At 47.1% G+C, this 5,620-nt stretch overlaps 1 protein-coding gene across 4 annotated transcripts in view; it reads left to right on the top strand.

Moving 5' to 3' along the window:
- Window positions 1-5,620, top strand: part of Wdfy4 (WDFY family member 4) — a 287,946-nt gene that overhangs the window by 217,822 nt on the left and 64,504 nt on the right. For all 4 annotated transcript variants that reach the window (XM_004874534.4, XM_087210586.1, XM_087210585.1 and 1 more), the window contains 2 exons: window positions 1,573-1,658; window positions 3,557-3,619. In XM_004874534.4, coding sequence (XP_004874591.2) covers window positions 1,573-1,658; window positions 3,557-3,619 — 149 coding nt within the window. The remainder of the gene's footprint in view (window positions 1-1,572; window positions 1,659-3,556; window positions 3,620-5,620) is intronic.

Raw genomic sequence — 5,620 nt, forward strand, 5'->3', positions numbered from 1 at the left:
TACTGGGTTTGTGCATCAGGGCAAGCTCTGCAGGAGGTTATTCTCTGAAACTGAAGCTCAGGAAACCTTTCAGAGAAATTAATTCTGGAAAGTTCCAGCTGGCCTGCTGACCAGGGCCCATCCAGCTGCTCCAGCTCTGTTCATCCCTCATGGCTGCTCATTTTGTTGGGGTTCCAAGCTCCCTTGTGAGGAGTGTGGGCAAGGAGGTGGTGCAGGGAAAGGGAGCTCTGTGGGCCAGGAAGGCTCTAGGCAGGGTGCCTTGGCCTTGCTTTCTTCCTTCTTTGGGAGCCTTTTCAGCTCCTTGCCCTCCAGAGCACAGGAGGCCATGCCTTGTCCTTTCCCTCTATGCATAGAGCACTATGGACATTTGGGGCACATAGTACGTATTCACAGCTAATTTTTTATAATGATTCTGTGTCTTCCTTTTGGGATATACAGAGTAGCAGATGAGTTCAGTGAGTGAGTTTCTTTTCTTCCAGCAAAGGGTGACTGTTTCCAGATGCCTGGTTCTCCTGATGGTGCTGGGCCCCAGAGTGTGAGGCTCCTGCACACTGCCATAGGGGACAAGGGCTGTTGAGAGCAAAGCCACAGATTGTCCAGCCCTCCTGGGTTCTCCCAGGAGAAGTCAGAGCCTGATGTTCCAGGTTGCTGGACCAAGCTGTAGCCTCCACAGATTCTCATTCATGTTCAGCTTTACACAATTTCTTTTTGAGAGGAAAACCAAGGCTCTTCCATGCACCCCAGAAAGGGGTTTCCATATCATCATGAATCCTTCACCTCTCTAATGGACTACACTTGGGAACTCACTTCCCACTAGGCAGAAGCAGGACATGGCCGAGACTGGGGTAGAACCCAGCTCTGAGGCAGACCCTTAACCCAGACCTCTGTTCCCTGTGTCCAGGGCCATTCCTGGGAATTCTCTCTCCCTGACACCATCTCATTCCTGAAGTGGATTCCAGAATAGATTCACTCTCTTATTCTAAGTCTGTTATCTATATAACTTGGAAGGGAAGGGAGGGAGACACAAGAGGAAGAGGGAAAGAAAACACAAAGGAAAAAAGATGTGTAGGTTTTATTTAGGTGTTAGCATATCCTTAGTAATAGCACCATTACAGTTACATTGTTGTGGGGTAAAGTTCCTGTGCCTCTTAGGTTTGCAGAAGAGCCCATGTTGAGAGTTGCCCCCACATGCTGGCTTCTTGGTCTTTTTGTTGGGTGACCTCTGCCTCAGGAAACCCAGCCCATGACCCGGAAGTGAAAGTGTCTTGAGGGTGCAATGAACATATTCTCTGTTTGTCTGCTCCTCACTCTTCCTGGCAGTGAAGTGGAGCTTTTGCTTCTTGCTTCAGCCAAAAGAGCTCATGGCTGTGGTCAGGCCCTCTGCCCACCCAGCTCTCCATAGACCCCTACTCACCTACCACCAAGGCCTCCATTCCCCTGGGAGGCCAGAAAAATGACCAGCAGGCACTGCTCACCTCAGAGACCTGCACAGCCACTGGCAGCAGCTTGGTCACCTGGGGAGAGTCCCTTCCAGAGAATGTCAAGGCTAACAAAAGGAGTTTCTCTTCATAGGACATCGCCATGGAGATCTTTTTCCAAAATGGATATTCCAAGTTTCTTGTCTTCTACAACAGTGATCGGAGTAAAGTCTTCAAAAGGTAAAGGACTGAAAATCTTCCCTTGTGGGAAATATATCCTGAACCAAGAGTGCAAATGCAGAGTTTGCTCAGCTCTGTTTTTAGGAAAATTGTTCTCAACCCTCCCACAGCAAGCAGGACTTGGGTTAAGCACAAGGAAGAGTTTCCCAACCTCCAGCTCAGGTGAATCCTGGAAGAGGCACATACAGAAGATAGAGAAGTTCCTTTGTTATGTCTTCCATGTCCACAGGCTGAGTGGCTTGGAACAGCAGTGACTGAAGGAGGAAATTCCTGCATATACAGCCTCTTTCAGAAACTGGCTGTTCAATGCAGAATGTTCTGAAGATATTTCCAATTTGCCAAGAAAATTTTTTTTTGCTTCTGTCTTTTTGATCCCAATTGCCAATTTTAGTGGCTCTGTTTTGATATTTCATTGGAAAGAATTCCAAATAACTGGTTTCCTACTATACATGGAACAACTTTCTTCTCAAATAGAGAGGCCAATCTTTCATTCAGCTCAGCTCCTCCTTTCTGTGAATGAGATGAGTCAACCCTTGTCTAAATTCATAGCGCTTGAGTTATTTATTATTATTATTATTATTAAAGTTATAGATAAATAGATTCAATAAGAACGTGGGAAGGCAGAGAGAAAGAATCCTGGCCTGGGAAGTCCACTTGGAGGCTGGGGTAACGGACATAGTTACCCCTGCTCCACTCTGGGCTGGACATTTGAAGGAGAGATTTCACTCTTATCACCTGGGAGCCATATTTTGTGCTCAGAGCCTTTAGCTTTGCCTTGCTGGTAGCCCTGGCCAGTAAGTGGCTCTAGGAACAGATGCTGCATCTAGGCAACAGAACCAGAGTGCAGAGAAACAACTCTCATAGTGGTGGCAGTGGGGTATCTACTGGCCCTGCCCCACCTTCTTCAACTCAGTGAGACTTTCAGGGAAACTCCTCCAGGCTGCTGTGGGTTCCTCCTAAAATGGCCTTTGAGGTCCATTTCAACCCACGCCGAATAGTCAATATGCAATGTTGACCTCAATCCATTTTCTTCTCTGGTTTCTGGGTATAAAACATAGTTTTTCACAGTCAATCTAGAAGTCTTACACATCCATAAGTGTTGGTCAGTGCTCTATTGTTATAACAAAGCAATTGAGATGATCAGTGTATAAAGAGAGAAGATTTATCTGACCTCACAGTGTTGGAGGTCCTTGTCCATGATCAGTCTGCTGAGTCCAGTGGTTTGGGCCTTTGGTGAGGGTCTCATCATGGCAACAGGAGGTGGCAAAGCTGTTAACCTCTTCAGTGGGGAAGCAAAAGACACCAAGAGGAGGCTGGGGTTCCACAGTCCCCTTTGAGGGCGTGCCAAGAACCTCAGGACCACCCCTTATGAGCCCCACCTTTCAACACTTCCACCCCTTTCAATGGTGCCCCCACTGGGCCCAAGCCTTTGACACATGGGCCTTTGGGGAGCATTTCAGATTAAACAATAGTTCGGTGCATGCATGAGACCTAATATAAACTCTATATCCCGGAGCTGCTCTGCTCCAGGAGCCTTAAATCATGGTGGCATTTGCCCCAGGGTGACACACTGGAATGTATAGCAGTGGTTGTCAAAACTGACCCCGGAAATTTCAAGTACCTGGCCTAGAGGAGGTTCCTCAAAGGTATTGCCTTAGTGACAGCTGTTTTACTACTCTCATTGCTGCTGTTGAAGCTGGAATGCGTGATGCCACCAGGTGCTGAGGGGGTTCCCCAGGGGCACACTGGCCCTGGTATTCATGGCCTCAGGCCACCATGGCCCATAGGCCATGGAGAAACTTGATGGGCCAACTTCTTGCCTGGCTCTGGAGATGTCTCTGCAGGTTGAGGGAGGTAGTGGACTCCACTGATAAGATTATGGCTTTCTTTTTGTTTAGCTTCTGCTCTTTCCAGCCCAGCTTGAAGGGGAAAAGCACCTCCGAGGACCCCCTCAACCTCAGGTAACATGGGGTCTCTGGCTCTCAGGAACCGGTGCTGCCTTACTTTGACTTCCTTTGCCTGGTCCTACTCTGGAGCTGTGCAAAGAGCATGCACAGTTTCTCGTTATCTGTCCATCTCTGTGTCACATGTCTGTGGAGGTACTCCTGAAATCCTGTCACACCTCTGTGAATGGATCCAAAGCCCCACAAGCCCTGTGGCTTTCTTAGGCCTGAGCAGCAAGTGGCCTGCCTGTGGTGGTGGGCCAGTTGCCCACTGAGGTCCCAATGTCATCACAACCCATGGGGCTAGACCCTCAGGTGGGGTGTTTTGGTGATCGTCTCAAGTCTGCCCTTCCTATAATGAGTTTCTCAGTATTCAGAGAAAATTAATAAAAGGTATGCATTTTTAGCCAGAAAATCTGAAATATTCCCAAATCTGAAACTTTTCTAGGGTTACTACCATATGATGCTATGAAGTGTACAGTTCCACCACATGTGACCTGGTGTGATAGGTTCCAGTCAAAAGGGCAACACACTAAAAAACCTCATAAAACCCTCTTCAGGCTGTGTGTAAGGTATAGAGGAAATGACACCGAACTTAGCCACACAGGTCTCATTGGCAACCTTCAACAGACCAGTGGATTTCTTGTTTAGACTTGAGTCCCATTCCCAAGAGATCTCGATCTCATTAATACATTCAAATATCAAACAAGCTAAAGTAATCGAAATTGGAATCATTTCTGGCTCTAAGCATTTAGAGAAGGGCTCCTCAGTCTGTATGTGGTGGTGGCATGTGGGATGGTGATTTGTGAATCATGACCGGGGCATCTTCCCATGGTATGAAATGCCTGCTGCTTCTCCCTAGCGCCCCCTTCACAGGCAGCCTGTTTTTTGCAGCCAAATCCAAGATCAGTAGGTGTTTTATTTTAGTTAGGAATGAAAATAGGAAGAAGGGAGTTACTGATTTCCTCCAGGAGTGTGTGGGACAGCACAGGAGGTAGGCCCAGGGATGATACCCAGGACACTTATTGTGAGGATGGAATGGGGCCCCCTAATTCATTCAGAATTATTTATTGACAGTTTGTAATATTTGATGTCTGGTGCTTAACAAAGCAATACGAAAAATAGCCCCAAGTCCCCTGTCCTTATTGAGTTCACATTCCCATGACAAGGACAGGCATAAAACAATGTAAGTGAGGGGGTGATAAAAAGCACATTAGACAATAAATGTAGAAAATAAAGCAAAGAGAGGTGGCAGTGTGACCATAGACTGGGCACTGGGGGACACCCACATCAAGGGAACAGTGCTTGACTTGAGACTTAATGAAACAAGGAGACCATTTCTGCATGGAATCTGGAAAGAGTACTTCCTGTGGAGGGAAGAGCAGGGGAGAAGGGGAGATTGGATGGTGTGACTGAGGCTGGAGAAGTTAGGGTACGGGGAGCAAGGGGGAGAGGTAACAGGAGTGAGTTTGAGTGATCTTTAGGGGCTCAGTAATGGTTTTGCCTCACTATGAGTAAATGGGAAACTCTGAAAGGGCTCTGAGCGGAGGAATCGAGTGACCTGTCTTGTATTTGAGAAGAATCGCCTTGACTGCTGTGCCAACAGTAGACCAGTTGGATGTGGTGGTGCACGCTTATAATCCCAGCACTCAGGAGACTGAAGCAAGCTCACTGCAAGTTCGCGGCCAGTGTTGACTATATAGGGAGACCCTGCCTCAAAACAAAGCTAAACAGAACAAGACATTTTTAGAAGGTAGAGTCTTGGAGAAATGGTCATGAATGTGGGAAGGAGATCAAGGTTATGTTGTGTGTGTGTACCGATTTCTCAAAATAAACATCACTATTCTGTATTACAAACATGTGCTAATAAAAAAATGAATAGATCATAGCAGGTCAAAGGCAAAAGCCAGAGACTGATTCAGAGCCATTGTGGTGATCAGTTGACAGATGATGGTGGCCTCCATTGGAGAGTTAGCAGCAGAGTTGCTGTGGATGATCAGGTGCTAAATGTGTTTTCAA

This window comes from Heterocephalus glaber, unplaced genomic scaffold (assembly GCF_053883595.1).
Source record: "Heterocephalus glaber isolate CG9 unplaced genomic scaffold, H.glaber_assembly_v1.0 deba00001150, whole genome shotgun sequence".
In the NCBI taxonomy this organism is placed as follows: Eukaryota; Metazoa; Chordata; class Mammalia; order Rodentia; family Bathyergidae; genus Heterocephalus; species Heterocephalus glaber.